Source organism: Oncorhynchus nerka, linkage group LG5 (genome assembly GCF_034236695.1).
Source record: "Oncorhynchus nerka isolate Pitt River linkage group LG5, Oner_Uvic_2.0, whole genome shotgun sequence".
NCBI classification, from domain to species: Eukaryota; Metazoa; Chordata; class Actinopteri; order Salmoniformes; family Salmonidae; genus Oncorhynchus; species Oncorhynchus nerka.
This window is the reverse complement of record NC_088400.1, coordinates 55096643-55121599: the sequence shown is the minus strand read 5'-3', so window position 1 is coordinate 55121599 and position 24957 is coordinate 55096643. Positions and strand designations below refer to the sequence as shown.

Here is a 24957-nt window from a genome sequence, read left to right as displayed (position 1 = left end):
CAACTTGAATATACGAAAATATATGCTTCAAAAATGCATCCTTTATTAGTCAGTTAGACATCAGAAGGCTTTAGGGCACAGAATTAAACCAACGCTCAAAGTTCAGTTCTAATTTTAGGTTCATCTGAGTTCTGTATGTTGACTGCACTTGGCTGTAGGTCACAGATGCAGGTTGTTCAAGTTTTAACAAACAGCCCAAAACATACACGACCCAACACCAGATGGTGTATTTATCTTACCCTAGGACAAAAGTGAAATTTCAAGCGACAGCGTCAAGCACATACTCTAGACACATTTCCAAGTCATCCAGAAAGCACACAATCTGCAAAAGCAACCCACCAACACCGAACAATACATTACGATGAGGTGAATGATTAATAGTTGGAGCCAAGTCCAGGTCTGACGAGGCCGCCAAGTCATATTCAGTTGGCTTCATATGTTGATACTCCATGGTTTGAATGTTCCTTTCTTTGGAGATGGAGCCTTGAGGAAAAAAATATATATAATGCCGTTAAACGAATGTTTTTGGAGAAAGGGTATTGGTGAGACCAAAACGGTAGACATGGGCCAGTTAGTGAACTCAGAATAAGCCTAGTCCTGAACTAAAAAAGGCACTTTCAATGGAGCGTTTTCCTCAAACAACTTTTTAGTCTGGAACTAGGCTTGATCTGTGTCCTCTGGAAAAACAGTCCTTTTGATATGAAGAAATATTACCATCTCAGTGAACTGGTCCTCACAGGCCATGCGTATCCTCTCCGCAGTAGCAGGGGAACTAAGAGGGAAGCTGTCCCCTAGACCCCTCTCTCTACGGGCTGCAGCAACTGCCTCCTTTATAGCAAAGAAGATGGTGCTGGCCAAGAACACTGGAGGCTCGCCTATACCCTGTAACAACATGGCCGACTATCAATTACCACTTAGGAAGTGAATCCTCAGGAACCTTGAGTGAAAGCATTTTATCATGTTTTATACAACAAATAAACTTGGAACTTGACAATTTGGCATGGTGCAAATTGTTCAGTCCAAAAAAATGCTCTGTATTTAGGCCTAATTGATGCCTTTATGGATGTGTCGCATGATGTCATGTCGTTTGACTTGCCTTGGACCTGTAGATGGCATGTGGGTTCTGTGCGTTGGCCAGCAGGTGGACGTTAAACTGAGGAGGGACGTCACAGAGGGCAGGAATCTTGTACTGGGATGGACCCCTGGTCATCAGAACCCCCTCGAGAGAGAACTGCAGCTCCTCTATGGTGTACAGACCTATGCCCTGGACGAAGCCGCCCTCGATCTGGAATATATAGCACCATGTTAACTTTGTCTCAAGTCATATTGGAATGTATACTACTGAAGATGTCCTATATTGATCCATAATACTGTAGAAATGTAGAGCCACTCGACCTGTGAGTGTTAGACAGTACTGTACCTGTCCTATATCTAGAGCTGGGTTGAGGCTCCTCCCGACATCCATCACAATATCTGTTCTGAGATTCTGCAACGAACACACAGCTAATTGTATAAAGCCAATGACGCCCTTAAGACAACATATAAAACAGAGGCTCATACATGCTCATTGCAAGTTCTAGTTCTAGTTCTAGTTCTATGCCTGCAGGTACTGAAGTAGTGTTAATGAACATTTCCCTGATTTAGACCAAGGGTAATACTACTGTACTTTGTGATCTCCAGTGAGACAGTCAATCTCCACTTCTGAGCAGCAGGCCCCAAAGGTGAAGTAATAGTAGGCTGGACCCTCGCTGTTCTCCCAGTCCATATCCGTGTGAGGTCCCCTGGAAACCCATACGGTGACCGCATTAGGATAGAGACGTTCCTAATATGAGCGCCGTAAATCGCGCCATTGCAGTTATCATGGTCTTATAAACAGTCAGTGAGTGATACGCCGCGTTGCTTCATTACACACTACAGTCTACAGTATTGACAGGGTACGTACATGAAGAAGCCAGTTGCAGATAAGCTGACCTTCTGGCAATAAGCATCAAAAATCTGTGGGAAAGAACACAAGTCATTGCATGCTATACCATTATGGAGATAGACACAATAACATCATTATGTTGACTTTATTATAGCCTGGTGGATGTTGGTTGATTACCCATTGTTGCCATGTATATTTGGGATGATTTTCCATGAATGGCTTCAAGCGCCGCATCAGTTTCTCACAAGCATCCTAAAATCATACACAGTAACATTTGGTAACAGTACAATAAACACATCTATACCATATGTCTTTATAAGCCTATGAGAAGCCTGTGATAACAGAACATTGGAGCTAGCCTGGTCCCAGATCTGTTTGTGTAGTCTTGCCAACTCCTACGGTCATTGTCCAAGGCAGTTGGCGTGACAACACAAACAGATCGGAGGCCAGGCTTCGTTGAAATACCTTGACTGCCATGCCCACTGCGTCCGTGCCAAAGGAGGCTGCTGAGGGTGCAGCATTGGGAACGTTGCCCGTACAGGTCTCTTTGATGTGGATTGAGGACATGGGCACCTTCAGGATACGACTGGCAATCTGGAGGGCTTTTGTGTTGATTCCCTGGCCCATCTCTGTGCCTCCGTGTGCCACCAACACCGAGCCATCCTTGTAGATGTTCACCAGAGCTGCACCCTTGAGCAGAGGTGGAACCAGATAATGAACAACTGTTATATTGTGTCTCTATGGGGATGAACACAGTTTATACTGTGGGCTCCTGAGTGGCGCAGCGGTCGAAGGTATTGCATCTCAGTGCTAGAGGCGTCACTACAGACACCCTGGTTCGAATCCAGGCTGTATCAAAACCGGCCGTCATTAGGAGTCCCATAGGGCAGCGCACGATTGGCTGTCACCGTAAATAAGAATTGGTTCTTAACTGCCTTGCCTAGTTTAAGTAAAGGTTACATTTAAATGTAAAAATATATTTCTCCACAGTAACTTACAAGTGCTTACAGCTATGCAAATAAGTATCTGAACACCCGAACCAGACACAAGTTACAGTGTTAAAATAGCTAACTTTTCAGTCAACAATGTCCTTTGTCAAAGCATCTTCCTAGCACAGTGGAAAAATAAACATGGGGCATTCTAAATTTAACATATGTTTAAAGGGAGTTCTTCATCCTCACCTGGTTGAAGAAGCCTTTGGAGAAGCCGACGCCAAACTTCATAGGCACAGCAGAGATGCCCCTCTTCTTCCAGCGGTTGGAGGTGTTGAACTGCTGGATGGCCTGGAGGCGATCGTGGTACCCAGCCTTGTCTAGACACTCGTCCCAGCAACGGAGCATGTCGCGGGGGGAGAAGAGCTGCTTGTGGTGGGTATAGCTCTCCTCCTCCCGGTACATGTTGATCTCCCTCACCTGCAGAGACACACCAGGCCACATTCATCATCAGTAGGAAGATTGAATGGATGGATAAAAGGTGGGTAATTAACTAACTAAACATGACCCTGAATCCTCCAGTAACCTCTCACTAACCTTCTGTGGAGGGAGGCCACATTTGACAGCCACCTCGTGCAGCACGCTCTCCATCACCATGAGTCCCTGGGGTCCTCCGAAGCCTCGGAACGCTGTGTAGGAGGGCAGGTAGGTCTTACACACCAAGCCACGCCCACGCAGGTTAGGGATCTTGTAGCCATTGTCCATGTGAAGCAGGGCTTTCTCCATGATCTGAATCACAGCACATTACAGGGAAATGAAAATGTGTCTTATGCTAGGGTGTTTCTGCTGTCCATTTTTAAACGTGGTGAGAATCCTCAGTCCCTGTTGTCAAGGACTTTTCAACTGATAGGCAATATATTGGACAATCACAGATAACCATTGAGTCATACACAGTATTGAATTCAAAGTTCTTAACAAGCTTACAGCTAATGATTCATTCAGGGTGCACCCCCCGTTACTGTAGTAGGTGATGTCCGCTGCCATGATGGTTCCATCGTTGTTGTATCCCACCTGAGAAAAAAAACGGGCCGTTAGAAATGCTGAGGTAAAAATTCCCCTGATCACACAGTTGTTGTTGATGATGCTCATCTGAGAGGGCTACTCTACAATACCTTGTATTTTCCTAGGAAGGGGTGTCTGCCACTGGTGATCAGCATGTCATCTCCACGTTCCAGGACACAGCGTACTGGTCGCCCTGTCCTACAATGAAAACATAGGCATATTTACTCTAAGTATTCAAGTTATTATATGTATTCAAGGTAGTATATGTATTACATGTATTCAAGGTATTACATGTATTCAAGGTATTACATGTATTCAAGGTATTACATGTATTCAAGGTATTACATGTATTCAAGGTATTACTTGTATTCAAGGTATTACTTGTATTCAAGGTATTACTTGTATTCAAGGTATTATATGTATTCAAGGTATTACATGTATTCAAGGTATTATATGTATTACATGTATTCAAAGTATTACATGTATTCAAGGTATTATATGTATTCAAGGTATTATGTGTATTCAAGGTATTACATGTATTCAAGGTATTACATGTATTCAAGGTATTACATCTATTCAAGGTATTACATGTATTCAAGGTATTATACTGTATGTACTCAATGTATTATATGTATTCAAGGTATTATATGTATTCAAGGTATTACATGTATTCAAGGTATTATTCAATGTATTATATGTATTCAAGGTATTATGCTGTATGTATTCAATGTACTATATCTATTCAATGTACTATATCTATTCAAGGTATTATATGTATTCAAGGTATTATTAAATGTATTATATTCCACTAATGTGTGTTATCAACACTCTGTTGAAAGCTCTTACTTGACTGCAGCTGTGGCAGTGATAGCAGAGAGGGAGGCAATCTTCATGACTTTGCCACCGAACGCTCCCCCCAACCTCCTCACGTGACATGTGATCTTATTGGAGTCGATGCCCAGAGTGATTCCTACTACTTCCTGGGGTTGCAGGGACAAAACAAAATGACATTCAAATAACAAATTGGAATAACTTTTCGATTGGAATACTTTTTTTCTGATCATATCAATCAACCAGCATTGGGGGACTGATGGTTGTCGTGTGTCAAAAATCAAAGATTCTGATTGGCGGGAAAGGGTTAACAAGAGTCCAATATCTAATGTATGTAGCAACATAACAGAGGAGAAAACTAAAACATAGATAGTTTATTTGTGTCTAACCTGAGTGTATGCTGAATGCTGGCTGGCCACAAACAGTTCCAGTTCTCCATTCTCTCCTTTGGGCACTGCAATAAGGCCCTGAGTCTCCATGTAGAAATGCTCCTGACCTCCCAAGTATATCTCATCTGCTCACAACACAATCACATATCATCAAGACATTTGAAGACATGAACTTGCATTAGAAGAAGGAGATGCACAGATGTAAACCATTGCGTTTTACCCTCCAGAATCTGATCCACTGTCTCAAAGGCTTTGTCCACGTCTCCTCTCTCCAGCTTCCTCTTTGGGTCAAAGAAGGACTGATGCTGGATGGCCTCTTCTATTGTGAAGAAGACAGGAAGTAGATCCTGGTAGGTGACCTTTACCATTTGAGCTGCTCTCCTGGCCTGCTCTCTGCTCTCTGTTACCACAGCCCCAATGATCTGCCCCACACAAGACACCTGCACAGGAACAACCAATCAACAAACCAATCATTCAATCAATCAAAAACCACCATGGTAAGCCAAAATACAATATAATAGACCTCTCATAATTAGAAATGCCATTAGAACAGAGGTTCTCTATTCTCCTCAATTATCATCCTCGGTCATTGCCATGGTCATACTTTCTGTCTATGGTACGGTGCTACAGACTGGGAATGGTAGTGAGAGGGGACAGTACGGTAGCCTACCTCCTCCTCAGCAAAGAGTTCCTCTGGGTTATTGAACAACATCCGTCGGTTCTGACCAGGGACGTCCCCAGCTGATAGGAACGTGACTACCCCAGTCATGCCAAGTGCTTCGGATGGGTCAATGTTGCTGGTTTTGAAGTGGAATAAAGACACATGATCAGAAGACCTACATGCGGCCTCCTGAGTGGCACAGCGGTCTAAGGCACTGCATCACAGTACTTGAGGCATCACTACAGACCCGGATTCGATCCCGGGCTGTGTCGCAGCTGGCCGCGACCGGGCGATCCATGAGGCGGCACACAATTGTCGCAGCGTCGTCCAGGTTAGGGGAGAGTTTGGTCGGACGGGATGTCCTTGTCCTATCGCGCTCTAGCAACTCCTGTGGAGGGCTGGGCTCATGCACGTTGACACGGTTCCCAGTTGTACGGTGTTTTCTCCAACACATTGGTGCGGCTGGCTTCCTGGTTAAGTGTGTTTCGGAGGACGCATGGCTCTCGACTTTAGCCTCTCCTGAGTCCGTACGGGAGATTCAGCGATGGGACAAGACTGTAACTACCAATTGGGTATCACGAAATTGGGGAGAAAAAAATTATAAGAAGAAAACCTACATGCAATTTCAAAAAGACGAGTCTGGATTTAGGTGATTGTCTTATCATACAGATCCAACTGTAGAAGTTTGTATGGCCAATCCAAAAACGGTCAAATAATGACCCACTAACATAGACTCACATGATCTTGGCGTGCGCTCTGGTGCTGGTCACCATGTAGACAAAGAGTTCCCCCTGGACAGCTGGTATGTCATCGTAATACTGGGCCTCTCCTGTAGCCTGATGGAAGGCTGCTTGATGCATCATGGGATGGCCCACAGGGTCCTGGGAGGACTGGGCATTGGACACAAGCTGCAGAGGAAAGAGGCAGACACTATGGGGATACAACCATCATCCATCGGAGTAAGTTGTAACCTTTTACATATAAGCCATTGTTGATCGCAAACCTGGAAAGAGTGATGTCCCTGGGGCACTTCGTTTTTGAAATGCTTGAGAGCACTGAGGTACTCAAGGGGTAGAAGACACACGTTCACATCCTGCACAATTGGGTAGAAATCAAGAAACATGAAGCATAATAAAAATGATTGTAAAACACCTTTTAGAGAGCCAATGTAATATTGCTACACAGAAATATTGTCACATCCCTCAGATTCAGCAAAACAAGTGGCAGATTTGATGTTTCGCTGAAAAATAATTAAGGATTGTGCCTGTCCTGTATATGTACCCTCTCTCTGAGCTCCTGGAGGACCTGCATGTAGAATTTGAAGAAGAAGCTGGTGGTAAGAGTCTTGCGATACTCCACCTTCCCTCCGTGGGCAGAGTCAGATAGCTCCACCTCCTCCTCCAAAAGCCTGCAGGCATCAGCCAGAAGATCCTCCCCCCAGGACCTGAGCCAATCAACCAACACTTCAATTGCAATTCACAAGTTCACCAGATCACCGGTTAAGTTCACCAGTTCAGTTCAGTTTGGTTCATTTAATTCTGTTTGATGTGATGTGTGTGTGATGATAGGAAAGGAGAGATCACTATTACCGAATATGTTGTATGAATAGAACACTAGTGTGAAGGAGGAGTTTGTGAAGAATGAATATCTCAACTCCTGTACTATAAAGAAATAACCAGAATTATAAAGGAGTAATATTGTGAGGAAGTGTTTGTAGAGTAAAATAAACAATTGCAATTGTAGAGGTATAAAAAAGCACCAGCATTTGGGTTACCAAACCTACAATTACCTTTAAAATTGTTAAAAAGTAGATCTGTCTCCATTTAGTGCATATTCATCTTAGAATAGTAGACAATGACTATGAAGCAAGTCATGAATATCCAACAGAGATTGGTAATAGTATATTACCAGTAAACATTGGGGTGGATTAAAACACAAATGATTAAAGAGTGGAGGGAGGACAGTGGCCAGAAGTTATCATGTTTTGTTTTGCCTGTAATTAAAACCTTTTTGTTGCTAATTTAAGATTTGGCAGGGTGAAATCTGACAAAATGTTTATTTTCTCTTTTAGCAAAGGATGGGGTGTCCCTATCTCATCATTTGAAATGTTTCCGGAGGCCGGGTTGCCTTGGGAGAGCAGTTAGTGAAATTCTGCTGTTCTATTAAGTATAAAGGTACCCAGCTCCCAATTAAGTAAGGCCTGGCAAAAACACAACCCACCTGTTAACCCACATATTTGTTAGTGGTGTTTAATACCGTGTCTGATTCATTGTGTGGGGTCTTTTTATTTGGGTTTTGTGGGTTCTTCACAGGTTGGAAAGGATGCACCTTAAAGGGCACACAAATACAACTTTCTGAAGCATCTATTGTCCGAATTTTGGTTGCACAGGTGTAAGTTCTCCTGATGAGAAATTTACTGAAAAACTCAATGTAAACCTGGTACACCTAATCACCCTCGCTAGAAAGGCTAGAGACATTGGGTGGGATTTAAGTGTAGTATGTAAATGCTGGTAAATATGAGGAAGTGTTGTTGTTTTGTTTGTTTTGTTTTTGTCTTGTGTCAAAACAAATCTCACCAAATTGGGTCTGCTGTATGGTCAGGATTTCTCCCTAAGCATTAGCCCTCTAACTCCCTGACATTGTAACTCTTGCTCTCTAGAGACAGCAGGAGTGGTAGAGATACTCTGAATGATCGGCTATGAAAAGCCAACTGACATTTACTCCTGAGGTGCTGACCGGTTCCCCAGATCTGTACCCCGACACAATCCTGTCTTAGCGCTATAAGCACAATTCCTTCAACATCATGGCTTGGTTTTTGCTCTGACATGCAATGTCAACTGTGGGACCTTATATGGACAGGTGTGTGCCTTTCCAAATAATTTCCAATCAATTGAATTTACCACAGGTAGATTCCAATCAAGTTGTAGAAACATCTTAAGGATGATCAATGAGATGCACCTGAGCTCAATTTCTAGTCTCATAGCAAAGGGTCTGAATACTTATGTTAATAAGGTATTTCTGTTTTTTGCAAACATTTAGAAAAAATTGTTTTCGTTTTGCCATTATAGGGTATTGTGTGTAGTTTTATGAGGAAAAACATATATTTAATCCATTTTAGAATAAGGCTGTAACGGAACAAAATTTGGAAAAAGTCCAGGGGTCTGATTACTTTCCAAATGCACTGTAAGTGACCTAGCAGTAGTGTTTAGCATGTTATGGGTTAGATGGAATGATTTTTGTGCAAATATATTTGTCGCAGGAAACAAAGTACAAAGGGGTCCAGCCTCTGAATTTAGCTGACTGCGGCAGGCTGCATGAATGTACACTTCCTAATTCCAAGGCTCTTCCTGACTGATAAGAAGACTGGGAGTACTGAACTTGGGCTGGGAAGATAACAACACCTGCCTAGCCACAGAGATTTATTGTACATCCTAGACTCAGGAGGGAGGGCTTGTTTGGTAGAACAATAATTATACTAGTTGACCGCCATAGCATGCAAAAAAGGGCGAAGTGAGCGTGATATGGTGTCGGAATACCGCTTGTAAAACATGCTGCCTAACTGGTATTCCTGGGTAAAAAAGCATAAGTTGATGTTTTTTTACAGACTCCATTTTGTTTGGACCCCAGCAGTACAGTATTCCTGAAGGTATAGAGTCAGGCTAAGGGAGAGTGGGAATCATCATGTCATCATCATCAAACTTCGTTTCCTGCCATATATGATTATGCATAGCATAATGCATTACTAATACTTGTCATATTTTGTGATTTCTTTTGCTTTTCAAGTCTTTTGCTATCACTCTCTTAGGAACCCGGAGGAAGAGAATTGCAAAAACTCTCACTGAAATGTCATTATCAGAAACCGCTAGAAGCTACTCTGACAATAAAGATAACAAGTTGGAGGTGACAGCTTGGCTGCCAAATATGTTTGAATCATAGTCTGTGAACTTTGCAAAATGGGCCATGTTGGGAGTATGTCCTTGTATGTGATAACACTGATTTCATGTTGTAAGGCTCTGTGCTCTTCTTTTGTCTCACAGGTCTCAGCAACTATTTTGTTCAATTCTGCAACTGCAGGAGAGACTGTTAGTTTGATTGGGCTAAGATAAATGTCCTTTTCTGATGAGAATGATGAAGATAATGTGGACTATAAGGAACTCACTGAAGGTCATGAAGAGTATAACCATGTTCTCCCCTCTGCTCATGACAATAGTGTTTCCATAAATTAAATTGTGTAATAAAGCATATGTGTATGAAATGAAGGTATTAATAAACCATTCTACTGCAATGATTTTACAAATGTAAGGGCTGTGGAATACCTATGTAAGAATGCTGTTCACTGACTATAGCTCAGCATTCAACACCATAGTACCCTCCAAGCTCATCATTAAGCTTGAGGCCCTGGGTCTCAACCCCGCCCTGGGCAATTGGGTGCAGGACTTCCTGATGGGCTGCCCCCAGGTGGTGAAGGTAGGAAACAACATCTCCACTTCACTGATCCTCAACACTGGGGCCCCAGAAGGGTGCGTGATCAGCCCTCTCCTGTACTCCCTGTTCACCCATGACTGCGTGGCCATGCATGCCTCCAACTCAGTCATCAGGGTTGGAGACAACACAACAGTAGTAGGCCTGATTACCAACAGGGAGGAGGTGAGGGCACTCGGAGTGTGGTGTCAGGAAAACAACCTTTCACTCAACGTTACCAAAACAAAGGAGATGATTGTAGACTACAGGAAACAGCAGAGGGAGCACCCCCTATCCACATCGACGGGACAGCAATGGGGAAGATGGAACATTTTAAGTTCCTCTGCGTACACATCACTGACAAACTGAAATGGTCCACCCACACAGACAGTGTGGTGAAGAAGGCGCAACAGCACCTCTTCAACCTCAGGAGGCTGAATAAATTTGGCTTGTAAACCAAAACCCTCACAAACTTTTACAGATGCACAATTGAGAGCAGGGCTCTCCAGTGGGTGGTGCAGTCTGCACAACGCATCACAGGGGGCAAACTACCTGCCCCCACCAGGACACCTACAGCACACAATGTCACAGAAAGACCAAAAAGATCATCAAGGACAAAAACCACCCGAGCCACTGCCTGTTCAACCTGCTACCATCCGGAAGGTGAGGACAGTACAGGTGCATCAAAGCTGGGACCGAGAGACTGAAAAACAGCCTCTATCACAAGGAAATCAGACTGTTAAACAGCCATCACTAGCACAGAGAGGCTGCTGCCTACATACAGACTTGAAATCATTGGCCACTTTAATAAATGGAACACTAGTCACTTTAATAATGTTTGCATTTCTTGCATTACTCATCTATTGCATCTTAGCCTATGCGCTCTGTCATTGCTCATCCATATATATTCTTATTCAATTCCTATACCGAGAGATTTGTATGTATTAGGTATTTGTTGTGGAATTGTTAGATATTACTTGTTAGATATTGCTGCACTTTCGCTACACTCGCAGAAACATCTGCTAACAATGAGTATGTGACCAATACAATTTGATTTGATTTATGGAATAAGGATCAGTTACTAGTTAGATTGTACAACCCAGAGTGAAGGGTTTGAAATGATAAAGTGTCTGGTTTTACTTTTAATGGAAGTATTTTGATATAACCTTTGATAATGTAAGCCATAATCTAATGCTTACCTTAAAATGTAGCAATAATTATCACAGAGTAATAAAAGGAGGGAGTGTGATGGAAATTTGCTCTGTGTATCAGCTCGTATGTTTAGCGTAATGCTGCTTTTCTAATAACCTGTCTTGGTTCATGAGAGTGACTGATTGATTGTACATGGGAGGGATTTCTTCTATCACTGATAAATCTTCTTAGGGCTGAGATCCCGCTAACGGGTTCGATATGACAACAGCCAGTGAAAGTGCAGGGCGCCAAATTCAAAACAACAGAAATTGCATAATTAAAATTCCTCAAACATAGAAGTATATCACACCATTTTAAAAATACACTTCTTGTTAATCCCACCACAGTGTCCGATTTCAAATAGGCTTTACGGCGAAAGCACCACAAATGATTATGTTAGGTCAGAGCCAAGTCACAGAAAAACACAGCCATTTTTCCAGCCAAAGAGAGGAGTCACAAAAATCAGAAATAGAGATAAAATGAATCACTAACCTTTGATGATCTTCATCAGATGACACTCATAGGACTTCATGTTACACAATACACATATTTTTTGTTCGATAAAGTTCATATTTATATAAAAAAATCTCAGTATACATTGGTGCGTTATGTTCAGTAGTTCCAAAAACATCCGGTGATTTTGCAGAGAGCCACATCAATTTACAGAAATACTCATTATAAATGGTGATGAAAATACAAGTGTTATGCATGGAACTTTAGATACACTTCTCCTTGATGCAACCGCTGTGTCAGATTCCAAAAAAGCTTTACGGAAAAAGCTAACCATGCTATAATCTGAGTACGGCGCTCAGAGACCAAACAAGCCAAAAAGATATCCACCATATTGTGCAGTCAACATCAGTAAGAAATAGCATTATAAATATTCACTTACCTTTAATGATCTTCATCAAAATGCACTCCCAGGAATCCCAGTTCCACATTAAATGTTTGTTTTTGTTCGATAATGTCCATCATTTATGTCCAAATAGCTACTTTTGTTAGCGCGTTTTGTAAACAAATCCAAAGTCACGAAGCGCGTTCACTAGGAGCAGACGAAATGTCAAAAAGTTCCATTACAGTCCGTAGAAACATGTCAAACGATGTATAGAATCAATCTTTAGGATGTTCTTAACATAAATCTTCAATAATGTTCCAACCGGAGAATTCCTTTGTCTCTAGAATTGCGATGGAACAGAGCTTGTTCTCACGTGAACGATCGTCACGAGCTCAAAGCATTCTACCAGACCTCTGACTCATTCCCCTCTCATTCGCCCCCACTTTACAGTAGAAGCATCAAACTAGGCTCTAAAGACTGTTGACATCCAGTGGAAGCCTCAGGAAGTGCAACATGACCAATATCCCACTGTATATTCAATAGGGAATGAGTTGAAAAACGACTAGCCTCAGATTTCCCACTTCCTGGTTGGATTTTTTCTCAGGTTTTTTCCTGCCATATGAGTTCTGTTATACTCACAGACATCATTCAAACAGTTTTAGAAACTTCAGAGTGGTTTCTATCCAAATATACTAATAATATGCATATATTAGCAACTGGGACTGAGTAGCAGGCAGTTTACTCTGGGCACCTCTGGGCACCTTATTCAGCCAAGCTACTAAATACTGCCCCCAGCCATTAGAAGATAAGCAATTTGGCAGTACGCCCAGAACATTGCTCTGGGACCCAAAAGGAGTATCAGTCAGTCAAATTCAGGAACCAAGTTTAATAATAAATCATGTAAATCATGCTTATATGATTTGTTTGTGTAGCAATTTATAAGGACTGAAAGGGAACACTGTTTTCAGAGTTTTTATCAAGCTTGTATTGAGTTTATGAAACTCTCCGGCAGTGATAATTAAGATTACTTAATTTACTTTGAATTTGAGTCCTTAGTGATGAATGTCCACAACAGCAGGGTGCTGGGTCAGGCGTATAAAGCAAAGTCTAGCAACCTAAAGGTTGCATGTTCAAATCTCATCACGGACAACTTTAGCACTTTAGCATCTTTGCAATTACTTAGCATGTTGGGCTAGTAACCGAAAGGTTGCTGGATCGAATCCCCACGCGAAACCCCTGAAAAAGGCAATTAACCTATTGTTAATTAGGTTAGGCCATCATTGTAAATAATAATTTGTTCTTAACTGACTTGCCTAGATAAATAAAGGTTATATAAAAAAACATTTTATATATATATATAAAATAATCCCTTAACCTAGTGTTAGCCACAACAAATAGGAATTCGTAACATATCATACGTTTGCACATTTGTAACATGTTGTGCGAATTGCAATCTGTAATATATTGTACTGTTGGATTCGGGGTAAACTTTGAACATTGATGTATATTGACTAATTGATTTGATAATGTTTTAGTATGTTTATAACTGTAGAAATGCATTAGGAGAAGTGACTTGCGTGTTATGCGTTAGATGGGATGATAGAGGAGTATCATGCCTAGAGACTGTATATTGTTACAGGAGATAGCTCATAGGAGAGGGAGGACAGCTAACAGTACACAACATGGGGATTTAATTGAACATTACACATACCCAGATCATGGCGAGAGTAGAAGAGATAGTGGTGGCATTTCAGACACTATGGTAAACTTTCAGGAAACCTGTGACTCCGAGTTTTGTTAGGTTGGATATTATTCCCAACTCGTTCATCTTTTTCCCAATCCTCTTGCCATAAGAGGATTGTTAATGTTGTCAGGAAATGACCCATGTGTTGCAGTGTGTATATCCTCAGGTGAAAGCAGAGATAACCAAAAGCACGTGCTGAATTCTGGAGATTGAATGTGCATCAAGACACACCAGGCGGGGGTGTTGGGGACAGTGTTGGTTTGGTCCACACACACTACTCCTTACAGCGCCTGCAGCGGTAAAGATTGTCATGTCTCTCCTTGGGGGTGGTGCATAGTTCTCACGTAAAGTGAGGTCCAGCTGCATCATGGGTGAGCTTGAAGACACCATGACAGAGGAAGCTTTGCGAGAGAGAGAGAGAGAGAGAGAGAGAGAGAGAGAGAGAGAGAGAGAGAGAGAGAGAGAAAACTAGATTCCACTGTAAGACATGCAGATGGGTTGGGTCTGGGAGCTACTTTAAACATCATATAGTTGGGTTGGGGTTTAGCTGCTTTATTGGTTAATGTATCACATGAAAGAGGATAGATGTTGGGGTAATTGTACTCTGAACAACATTTTGAAGGAATTGATGTGAAAGCATATACAGCGCTGAGTTACCTTAAGAGGATGTAGAGTTGTGGAAATGGAGGAGATGGGGGAAAAAAGTGACAATGACATGACTTGGGAACACCTCTCGGAACCTGGGGGCTAAAAGGGAAGTCTTGGTGGAAGCATGAGGAGATTTTTTTTAGGGCTTTAGTTTTTGTGGAATCCAGCATAAAAGTATCCTGGAGGCATAGAGTCTGGTGAAGAGAAAGGGGGAATCGTCATGGTCTCAGACTTTGGTTTCCATGCATGTACACTGCTCAAAAAAATAAAGGGAACACTAAAATAACACATCCTAGATCTGAATGAATGAAATATTCTTATTAAATACTTTTTTCTTTACATAGTTGAATGTGCTGACAACAAATTCACACAAAAATGATCAATGGAAATCAAATTTATCAACCCATGGAGGTCTGGATTTGGAGTCACACTCAAAATTAAAGTGGAAAACCACACTACAGGCTGATCCAACTTTGATGTAATGTCCTTAAAACAAGTCAAAATGAGGCTCAGTAGTGTGTGTGGCCTCCACGTGCCTGTATGACCTCCCTACAACGCCTGGGCATGCTCCTGATGAGGTGGAGGATGGTCTCCTGAGGGATCTCCTCCCAGACCTGGACTAAAGCATCCGCCAACTGGACAGTCTGTGGTGCAACGTGGCGTTGGTGGATGGAGCGAGACATGATGTCCCAGATGTGCTCAATTGGATTCAGGTCTGGGGAACGGGCGGGCCAGTCCATAGCATCAATGCCTTCCTCTAGCAGGAACTGCTGACACACTCCAGCCACATGAGGTCTAGCATTGTCTTGCATTAGGAGGAACCCAGGGCCAACCGCACCAGCATATGTTCTCACAAGGGGTCTGAGGATCTCATCTCGGTACCTAATGGCAGTCAGGCTACCTCTGGCGAGCACATGGAGGGCTGTGCGCCCCCCAAAGAAATGCCACCCCACACCATGACTGACCCACCGCCAAACCGGTCATGCTGGAGGATGTTGCAGGCAGCAGAACGTTCTCCACGGCGTCTCCAGACTCTGTCACGTCTGTCACATGTGCTCAGTGTGAACCTGCTTTCATCTGTGAAGAGCACAGGGCGCCAGTGGCGAATTTTCCAATCTTGGTGTTCTCTGGCAAATGCCAAACGTCCTGCACGGTGTTGGGCTGTAAGCACAACCCCCACCTGTGGACGTCGGGCCCTCATACCACCCTCATGGAGTCTGTTTCTGACCGTTTGAGCAGACACATGCACATTTGTGGCCTGCTGGAGGTCATTTTGCAGGGCTCTGGCAGTGCTCCTCCTGCTCCTCCTTGCACAAAGGCGGAGGTAGCGGTCCTGCTGCTGGGTTGTTGCCCTCCTACGGCCTCCTCCACGTCTCCTGATATACTGGCCTGCTCCTGGTAGCACCTCCATGCTCTGGACACTACACTGACAGACACAGCAAACTTTCTTGCCACAGCTCGCATTGATGTGCCATCCTGGATGAGCTGCACTACCTGAGCCACTTGTGTGGGTTGTAGACTCCGACCTCATGCTACCACTAGAGTGAAAGCACCGCCAGTTCAAAAGTGACCAAAACATCAGCAAAGAAGCATAGGAACTGAGAAGTGGTCTGTGGTCACCACCTGCAGAACCACTCCTTTATTGGGGGTGTCTTGCTAATTGCCTATAATTTCCACCTGTTGTCTATTCCATTTGCACAACAGCATGTGAAATTTATTGTCAATCAGTGTTGCTTCCTAAGTGGACAATTTGATTTCACAGAAGTGTGATTGACTTGGAGTTACATTGTGTTGTTTAAGTGTTTCCTTTATTTTTTTGAGCAATGTATAATTATGCATAGGTTATCACATTGTTAATACTGTTACGTTGTGTGTCTTTTTTTTGTTGCTTTCCAAGTCTTATGCTATCACTTTCTTAGGAACCAGATGGAGAGAGTGGAGAAACAAAAAGCTTTCCAGCTGACATGGAACAAGACAAGACAGATTGAGCTGGAATGGCATTTTGTTGTGTGATGAGAGATGTATAAAATAAAATTGTGTATGGTGTGATCACAGAACGGAGGCCATAAGTCTCTGAGTTTGGAAACCTCACGGCGAATGTTTTGTTATCATTGTTTGTTCATTTATAATTATTTGTTTGTTTTTTATCATTGTGCGTTAATTTATAATCATTTTTTATTTTATTTTAATTCATGTTTTATTATCATCGTTTGTCCATTTTTAAGTAATTTCCAAGTTTATGTAAATTGAACATTAGGAAGCTATTGTTCAAGAGGAGGGACTGTTGGATTCGGGGTAAACTTTGAACATTGATATACTAAAGTCATGATAGATCAGAAGCATGGAATATAAAGGAGTGAAAGAGACTGGTTTTTATGTTAGAAGTTAATGGTTCTCTGTAGAAAGACAGAGTGGCTGTGGAATGTGCTGGGTGGATGGGAGGGAGTCATGGAAGTGCAATAGGTGATACGGGTGGAGAGCATTGGATTAGACATCAAGGGGGTTGAGGTCAGTTCAGGTCACCTTAAGAGAGACAGAACCGTTTATTACTCTCTATCACTTCGTCTTCCTGTCGAACCATAAGATGTAAGGATTGGAGAGAAGGAGGGGTGCCTAAAGTGGAGTATATATACTTGTAGTGGTGGAAACATGTCTTTATCTGAATACAGCTGTGTCGACTCTTTGGAAAGAATTAAACTTGGTTAAGCTTTTCTAGTGTGTGTGAGTTATTTACTCTGAAAAATTAGAACCTAACAGTACGAATTAAAATTAGTTACATATCATACAAATTATAAAATATCATACAAAATGGATTATTGAATTCCAAAATGTAATAACTACCATACGAAACATAACATATCATACTAATTGGCAGAGGTGTAGACTCGAGTAACATGACTTGGACTCGAGTCAGACTCGAGTCACAAAAATGATGACTTGCAACTCGACTTTAACACCAATGACTCGTGACTTGACTTGATACCCTCCCCAAGCCCAAATATGAACAATTATGCTATTAAACAAAGTGTGCAGCGCATCAACTCTTCATTTAACGGATTACAGTTTGAATCGGACAGCAGCCAATCAAATTGTGCCAGCTGAGAAAAAGTTGTGCGTGACAGTGCAGAGGAACGTCGGCGGGTGAATTCAGATGGAGCCCTTAGAAAGATGATACCCAAAATTATTTATTTTTAGATATAAAGACGACTCTGTATAAAAAAAAAAAGGATTGCAACTTGCAAAACATGTGGGAAGAAAATTACAGACGGAGACGCAACAATTTCCAACTTTGTTCGACATTTGAAGCTGCACAAAGAAGGGTAAGTCATGGCTAATATAGCCGACAGCCATATATTTTATTATTTTACTAGTGTATCATGTAGGCTAACGCAACGTTAAATCAATGAGTCTCCACACAGTCAGTTAGTGCGGGAATGTGATCATTGCACCCAAGATTGAGCTATAAATGGCTAGGCAGTCGGTAGCCTAAATCCTGCCTGATGTTACTGTTGTTCCTAAAAACCATTGACATACGTTAGCCTACTGGAACCACACAGAGAGAGCGTGTGTGTGTGTGTGTTAAGGTTGGGTGATTGTGTGATTGTGTACAAGTCTACATCGGCTGATTGCGCCCCATAGCCATCCTCAATAGTCGATCACTGTTGGGGGGGGGGGTCTTTCTCATGGCTACCCATGTATTTCCTTGGAAATATAACGTTTATTTGGAAAATAATAAATATATAGATAAGCATTAATGATTTGCGTAAATGTAATATACTAACTATTACTCTTGTTAAAAATATGAAACGGTATTACATGACTTGTTTAGGACTCGAAACTCAAAGTTTAGGACTTGAGACATGACTTGATGGTCTTGACTTGAGATTTGACTCGAACTTGCCTGTCTTGACTTGGGACTTGAGTGCTAAGACTTGAGACTTAGTTGTGACTTGTAAAACAATGACTTGGTCCCACCTCTGCTAATTGGAGTATCCAGGATTTACTATGTTACGTCTACCCCGGATTCCAGGTTGAAACTATTGGCATGTATTTGAAAATACTCAAATACACTGACTGAAATACACTCCCCTCATGCATTTAACCCCGGCATTTGGAAAATTGTATTTTAAATAAGTATTTGAAAAAAACTTTAAAATAGTAGGCTATTTATAGGAAATTGCAGATAATTTGTCTGTAAAGTATGTTGTTTTCAGTCTACATACCGTCCAACAAGCTTCTGGCATGTGCGTCCAACCTTGACCAGTGTGGGTCCCACTCCCCCGTAGTAGATGTTGAGAGACTCCACTATGTTAGTGCCCTCCCTGAAGAGCACCTTCATCCCAGCATTGACTATGGAGAAGGCAAACTCCCTCCTCTGGGCCTGACGGAAGGCGGACACAAACTCCCACTGCAGAGATCAAAGTAAAAAGAAATACTGTACTACAATCAACAAACATAATACAGTCAGTCAACAGACATAATACAGTCAATAATCAACAGTCATCCTCAATTACAGTCAACAGACATAATAGAGTCAATAATCAGTCATCCTCAATACAGTCAACAGACCATTTCTCCAACCTGAAAACCTCGCAACAGATTATTCATGTTTACTTACCAATTAACCAAATCCTCAGCACCCAAAGCTTGAAAGAGGTTGGAGTTATGAGTTAAACTAAGGTCATCATCAATATCCAGAGAGGTATTTGTATGAGAGATTAAAACAGTTATTCCTCACTGGTTTGGAGTAGGGGATGTCAATGGACAGGAGGACTTCATCTGGTCTAAGCGCTGTCTTGCCAAAGCCAGTGAAGAGTTCTTCATTCAGAGTGATCGCCCTTGTCCCATTTTCTACAACAAAAAGACAGTTTCATACTATGAATCTAGGAATCACTCAATCAACCATGTCCTTCCCATTTAGGTCATGTGATATTGCATGATCACGAACTGAAAGAAAAGGATCAAATCAAGAAGAATCAATGCTTTTGGCCAACAGTACCTTTAGACATGACCTGGAGCGTGCAGTCCAAGGCAGCTAGAACACTATTGAGATCATACTTTGGGTTGGCACTGAGGATATTGCCTCCAATGGTCTGTAGACATGGGACATCATAAAGCCGATCAAATAAAACACATCAATAAGGCTTTCAGGCAAGAGTAATGCAGTGGTCTAACGGTATACGCCTATTGTACGACAGTGGCCCAGCGACACCCTTTTCACACTACATAGCCAAGCCAAGCTGTACTGTCTGTGCTTGCCTGGTTACGCATTGACCATAGTTTCTGGAACCATGCTGAAAAGGACAACGTGAGGAGAAAATATCTGAGCCAACACAGTTAAGTTTGTTGGGTACATACAGGTGCTATCATAATTTGATAATTCTGTTGTCACAGAGAATGTGCAGGAGGAAATGCAGGAGGTTCCTCTTGTGCAGGAGGAAATGCAAATTCTAGTGTATTCAAGGTTTAAAAAGGCTTCTAAAGTTGGTCATTTAAAAAGTCAGACTTGATTTATCCTAACTAAAAATGTATCAGCCGATACAAAAATGTCCATTAATTATAATCCACATAATGATTAAAGTGTACTGTTGCTGCAGGATTACTTTCCTGCTGTGAGATACGGGTCAAATTATGATAGAACATCTGTATCTGTGGGTAATAGTTGTAGGGCTTACAGCCATGTTGCGGATCTGTTTCCCTGCTAGACACCGTAGGGTCTGTAGCAGGGCCTGGTACCCCCTGGTTCTCTCTGCCTCCATCTCCCTCACAGCCCTCTCCATCTCCTCCTTCAGACTGGACAGGGTGCAGACTGCCCCCATACTCACACCTGCATGGACATGAACACACAGTAAATAGATGACGAAAAGCTGAAAAGTTCTTTCAACGAACGGACAATGAATACACTTCTAAACCTACCATCCTTCCCCCACCTCACAGTATGTAAATCTGAAACTCTCCCGGCGTAGATGGTGAGAGGATGATGGACTCCTTTCACTTGCATATTTGGTCCTGCTCAAAATAAATAAACACATAATAGATACAATGTGGCTGAGCAGTCGTCAGGATGAATATTTTTTGTACCGTGTACAACGTATGGGTCTATTTTTTTAATGGGGGAAAATATTTTGGGTTTGAGTGAAAGCAGTTCTGAAACACAAAAGCAAGATGGCAAAGCAAAAGGTTAATACCTATAGTTGTGTTGCCAACCACCACAGGGGCTTCGGGATATTCTGTTTTCAACTCAAGCAGATTGGTCAGATCTACTGGAGATATCAACTTCAGCCTATCGCCTTGGAAACACAGACTGCCACAGGCACGTTTCTTTCCCATAATCTGGTATAGAGAAGAGTGAAATCAAATTTCTCTGCAAGTTAGTTCTGTTTGAGTTGACAATAGACAAGTCTCTTTAGAGTGAAGACTGAATCTAACGTACCATGAGTTCTGGAGGGAAAATGAGGTCCTGGGATGGGTCAAGCGGAAGAACATTGTCCATATGGAACAGCTCCTCTGAGATCTGACAAGGTATCAAATATTTATTTAGAACACAATCATTCTTTCCTGGTGTCATAATTTCAACTACCCCTCAATTGAAAAAGCTACTTTGCCTCTTGGGCCACCGTAGTTATGTGCTGTGATTACATTTACATGAAGTACTGTTACGGTATTCTTTGGACTTTCATTTATCTGCATGGCAAGCACTCATATTTAGCCTGACAATAAAATGTTTTACCATTTCATTTTCACGACAACCAGGGCTACAAGTAGAATACCACACAAAACAATTAGATATAAACAGTTGCATTCATGACTTTTATTGGCATAAAACAGGGTCTGGACAAAGCAAAAACGTATTTATATGAATGCTGTTAGTAAAGAAATAGTTTGCTTAATGGTAAATGAATAACCAACTAGTCAATGACACCTATGTGAGCGTATTATAGACACCATGCCACAATAGACACAAAACGTGCATATCTGTGAGTCTCAGCTTTTCATTGACAGCTTATAATAGTTTGTAGCTGAAACCATTCGAACTCTAAAGACATTTTTGGAAAAGACCCTGCCCCGCGCCCCTTCGGGATCCGCCCTTGTCTCACAAACACCACTCTAGCTCAGCCCCATTAATCACACAGACGCATGGACGCAGAAGAAATATAAAAGCCAATGGTTCACACCAGAAGTCTGTAGCTAAAAAACACAATGTTTAAAAGGTATTAAAAGTCCAAAACACGCCGACGTTACGGTGGGACTCGTTGGGTTAAAGGGACAATACCGTTCCCTAACGCATCTTGCACATGTACAAGGTTGGAATTCATTCGGTGAAAATGTAAAGTATTTAACTCACATCACTATCCTTGTGTTGCTTAGTTCCATTCTCTATACAGCACTTTCCCACAGATTCTCCATTCTGGCAACATCCCTCTCCGTTCTCTGATGCCTAGTGATATGTAACACATGCATTTTACAGAACATGTTTCGAAGTAATCAAAAGAGAAAACATGTGCATTTTGGTTAAGAGACATGTGCTTTGAATCAAACAACTAGCTTGTGGAAATAGGTTAAAGGCATTACTCACATCACAGAACGTTTTGAACCCGTCAATGATCGGCCTGTAGCCAGTACAGCGGCAGAGGTTTCCTTTGAGAATGGGGTCAAAAAAAACTGTCAATGACGTTTGAAAAAAGCTAGCGATGAACCTACAGCCAATGTTTTTGTGGAGACCTTTGGACTACTAAAGATGATTTAAAAAAAGAAGAAGAAGAAGAAATAGAGTATGTTTATTTTTTTAAATCTATAAAATATAAATGAATGACCTCCTAGAGCCTCTCTGATGTCTTCCATGGTAGGGTGTGGTTTGTTCCTCAGTAAAGTGTACATGGACATCACCATGCCTGGAGTACAGAAACCACATTGAGAGCCATGGGCCTTGGCTATACGCTCCTGCAAGAACGTAGATATATCAGTTTTCCTTACAAAAAATATCATCCAGCCACAATGAATGGTGAGCTCCACTTGTAGGATTTAGGATCACAAAACCATATATAACCGTATAGTAGGACCTACCTGAACCGGATGCAGTTTGGTCTTGGTGCTGCCAATACCCTCCACTGTTACCACAGCAGCTCCATGCAGTGTGCAGATGGGCTGCAGACAGGCGTTAACAGTGTAGTGGCTAGGATCAGTGGTCAAGGATATAACAAGCAGTGCCGTGTCGAATAGAATAGTGTGATACAAACTGAAGAAGATTCCAGTCATTTTACTCCAAAACTATATTTCTCAGTCATTATATTTTGTGATGGTGTTATTTAGTAAAATATTAAATTAAATGGTTTGCTTCCCACATATGGTTGTGAGGGCACTATTAGAAAGAAAGGATACAGAACTCTGTTGTTGAGTTGGTCATATTTGGACACCATGACCGTGCAGGCCCCACATCCACCCCCTCCACAACCATACTTAGTCCCAGTTAGAAGTACTATATAGAGAAGAGACACGTGTAGATGATTTTGGCTAAGCATTTTGAAATGACCTTCACTGCTACTCAACCCTGCACCTTAGAGGCTGCTGCCCTGTATATATAGACATGGAATCACTGGCCACTTTAATAATGGAACACTAGTTACTTTAATAATGTTTACATACTGCTTACTCATCTCATACGTACAGTATATACTTTATTCTATTCTACTGTATTTAGTCAATGCCACTACTTCATTGCTCGTCCAAAACTGCACTGTTGGCATTTCGCTACAACATCTGCTTAATATGTGTATGTGACCAATAAAATTAGATTTGAAGAACATAGACATTATGTGCTGTTATTTACATACAAAAAGGTGTTATAATTTTGTTGAGGAAAAGTACCTTTCCTTCTGAGGAATTTGAGGAGCACCTCCTCTGGATCGGCATTCCTCTCTAAGATCTGAAACACACACAAACGCACACAGACAGAGGTCACAATCTATTCTAAGACAACCAAGCCTCTGTCTGTGAAAAAAACAGTAACAAGGCATATCTACATCAGGCGAAGGCAAACACTCTGGAGAGTCAAAATGATATCACGGGTGGCTTGAGAATGCCATATGCTCTGCATCTAATCTATAGTGTTATCTGTGACTATAATCAGGACATTGGTGTGTCAGTCTGCTGACAATCATGTGCTTTACATAAAAGTCAACATTTTGAGGTGGGAGGACTGGAGGAATCTGTATCAATATATTGAATACTGTATAAGAAAATATTTCAGATGCAGAAAAACTGTAGATTATACATTTTAGAAAGCAGCCTTTTGTTTAATATTTTCTTACAGTGTTGAAGTGATATGACTTCCTCATACTAACCATAGAAATAATAGAAAGTATCACAAACACAATAGACATTTACCAGACAACTTCATTGCGTAAATTACAATTATTATTCAATTGCATTTGGAACTCATGTCAACTGAGCTGCTCAGCAAAAGGAAAATATACTGTCCTCTGCAGTTTGAAAATGTGGCCTAATGTTATTCCAAAAGACCAGTACAGTATAAATTTATTTTATTTATTTTATTTTACCTTTATTTAACTAGGCAAGTCAGTTAAGAACAAATTCTTATTTTCAATGACGGCCTAGGAACAGTGGTCAAACCAACATCTAATAGAGACTAAATAATGTGTTGATCCAATATGATTAAGCATAGTCTGGATCTTTTGCTCCATTACTGGCAAAATATCTGATTAATTTTTTTTTTTTTTAACTAGGCAAGTCAGTTAAGAACAAATTCTTATTTACAGTGAAGGCCTACACCAGCCGACGCTGGGCCAATTGCGCGCCGCCCAATGGGACTCCCAATCACGGCTGGTTGTGATACAGCCTGGATTCGAACCAGGGTGTCTGTAGTGAGGCCTCAAGCAAGATGCAGGGGTCTTAGACTGCTGCACTACTCGGGAGCCAATTTGGTTGGTCAAAATACCAATAATAGGGCAAAAGATCAAAATTGGGCTACCTGTGTGAACACAGCCATAGTCACATATTAGAAAAAAAATATTTCTTACCTTTTGTCCATTTACATAGAAAATCAATTCACTGCAACTGTTGGGCGAGGACATCATTGATGTTTACTCAAAAGCAGCAATCTGAAACTCTGTCTCTGAATTATCATTTGTGGCAGTTTAAATACCTTTGGGATTGACCAACATCACATGGCTTGAGCTTGACAATTTTCACACATTATCAACAAAGTTATATCATGACAAAGAAACATTACATATATACCCCCCCCCACCCCACCCCACCC

At 41.7% G+C, this 24957-nt stretch overlaps 1 protein-coding gene across 1 annotated transcript; it reads right to left on the bottom strand.

Moving 5' to 3' along the window:
* Positions 1 to 21: 21 nt before the first annotated feature.
* On the bottom strand, positions 22 to 24819 carry aox5 (aldehyde oxidase 5). The gene is made up of 33 exons (XM_029660245.2): positions 24716 to 24819; positions 23544 to 23601; positions 23058 to 23154; positions 22743 to 22851; positions 22493 to 22619; positions 22255 to 22316; positions 22024 to 22116; positions 21112 to 21192; positions 20867 to 21011; positions 20595 to 20687; positions 20354 to 20505; positions 19678 to 19771; positions 19417 to 19529; positions 18902 to 19086; positions 7081 to 7243; positions 6803 to 6892; positions 6538 to 6707; positions 5809 to 5935; positions 5359 to 5578; positions 5139 to 5263; positions 4765 to 4898; positions 4029 to 4116; positions 3841 to 3927; positions 3454 to 3645; positions 3106 to 3336; positions 2390 to 2614; positions 2102 to 2176; positions 1943 to 1995; positions 1667 to 1781; positions 1421 to 1486; positions 1097 to 1285; positions 715 to 882; positions 22 to 483 (listed from the first exon to the last, which is right to left on the bottom strand). Exons 1-33 carry the CDS (start codon positions 24770 to 24772, stop codon positions 433 to 435), a joined length of 4035 nt encoding a protein of 1344 aa, XP_029516105.2. The 5' UTR covers positions 24773 to 24819; the 3' UTR covers positions 22 to 432.
* Between the last annotated feature and the right edge of the window lie 138 nt (positions 24820 to 24957).

Excerpts from the sequence above, each read along its gene's own strand:
- aox5 (XM_029660245.2), bottom strand. The coding sequence starts at position 24,772 with ATGATGTCCTCGCCCAACAGTTGCAGTGAATTGATTTTCTATGTAAAT. Across the intron at positions 23,602-24,715 it reads TCTATGTAAATGGACAAAAG|ATCTTAGAGAGGAATGCCGA; the intron begins GTAAGAAATATT and ends TGTGTGTTTCAG. Across the intron at positions 1,996-2,101 it reads AATATACATGGCAACAATGG|ATTTTTGATGCTTATTGCCA; the intron begins GTAATCAACCAA and ends TCTTTCCCACAG.